The sequence below is a fragment of the Cottoperca gobio genome, unplaced genomic scaffold (assembly GCF_900634415.1).
Source record: "Cottoperca gobio unplaced genomic scaffold, fCotGob3.1 fCotGob3_89arrow_ctg1, whole genome shotgun sequence".
Classification (NCBI taxonomy): Eukaryota; Metazoa; Chordata; class Actinopteri; order Perciformes; family Bovichtidae; genus Cottoperca; species Cottoperca gobio.
This window is the reverse complement of record NW_021167074.1, coordinates 57,501-58,759: the sequence shown is the minus strand read 5'-3', so window position 1 is coordinate 58,759 and position 1,259 is coordinate 57,501. Positions and strand designations below refer to the sequence as shown.

The window sequence follows — 1,259 nt, the reverse complement described above, 5'->3', positions numbered from 1 at the left end:
TCAGTCCACTGTCTTTGAAGCTCCCCCAAATTCTGGAAGCGACTCTTCTTCACAATGCTGTTAAGGCTGCGGTCATCTCTCTTGGTTGTGCAGCGTTTCCTGCCACATTTCCCCCTTCCAACAGACTTTTTGTGGATGTGCTTTGAAACTGCACTCTGTGAACAGCTTGCTCTTTGAGACATTTCTTTTTGTGTCTTACCCTCCTGATGGAGGGTGTCAATGATGGTCCTCTGGACAGCAGTCAGATCAGCAGTCTTCCCCATACTTGTGATTTAGTTTACTGAACCAAGCTGAGTGTTTTTCAAGGCTCAGGAAACCCTTGCAGGTGTTTCGAGTTAATTAGACAATTCAAGTGATTCGTTGAACACCCTACTAGTATACTTTTTCATGATATTCTAATATTTAGAGATAGGATATTTGAGTTTTCTTAAGCTGTATGCCATAATCAGCAATATTAAAATAATAAAAGGCTTGCAATATTTCAGTTGATTTGTAATGAACCCAGAATGTATGACATTTTTGTTTTTTTAATTGCATTACAGAAAATAAAGAACTTTATCACAATATTCTAATTTTCTGAGACAGTCCTGTATGTCCATTCAGCATCCCTGATGTAACACATGTGACACCGCCATGCGCATACCCCTCGTTACATCATGACCTTCACATGCCCACTACGTGTGTGTGCCCTATTCTGTTCATGATCACAAAAAGGAAAACGTAGCAGAAATGTGTTACGTTTCTAAATCAAACATTTTTGATATCTTATTTATATAATAGTATTAATAACAAGTGTACATTCATTTATTAAACAGTTATATAATATTGTTTTAACTGTTACAAACCATCCAGGCAGTAAATGTGCAGCCCAATTTGGGGTCCTTCAGCGGTGCATGGTTCAACATGTGTTGGATAATTCCAGAAAAACCTTCGCAGTTGCTGTTGTGCTGGACCAGAGCTCGAGCTCAGACCCTCTAAGCCTCTATCCCGGGACAAAGACACTCCGAGACTTGACATCGTGTAGCTCTTCTTCGCTATTCAACAGTTCAGCGAGTCTGTTTCGACATTAGACGTTTTATTACATTTAGTTAGCCAGTTCCAGTTGTCAAAATGTTGAGTGTCGCCAAAAGCGTTTCAAGGACTCGCCCGACAAGGAACTGTACAATAAATATGTCCTCTTTGATTAAGAAGGTGGGTTACAAACAATCTTGTATAAGTAATTTAACATACTGTAATATTAGTTACCATAGTTATAAGAT

The 1,259-nt window shown here is 38.9% G+C and overlaps 1 protein-coding gene across 1 annotated transcript in view; it reads left to right on the top strand.

The window, feature by feature from the left end:
* Window positions 1-1,110: 1,110 nt before the first annotated feature.
* Window positions 1,111-1,259, top strand: part of hspa9 (heat shock protein 9) — a 17,048-nt gene continuing 16,899 nt past the window's right edge. Inside the window, exon 1 of the mRNA XM_029428435.1 lies at window positions 1,111-1,191. Coding sequence (XP_029284295.1) covers window positions 1,111-1,191 — 81 coding nt within the window. The remainder of the gene's footprint in view (window positions 1,192-1,259) is intronic.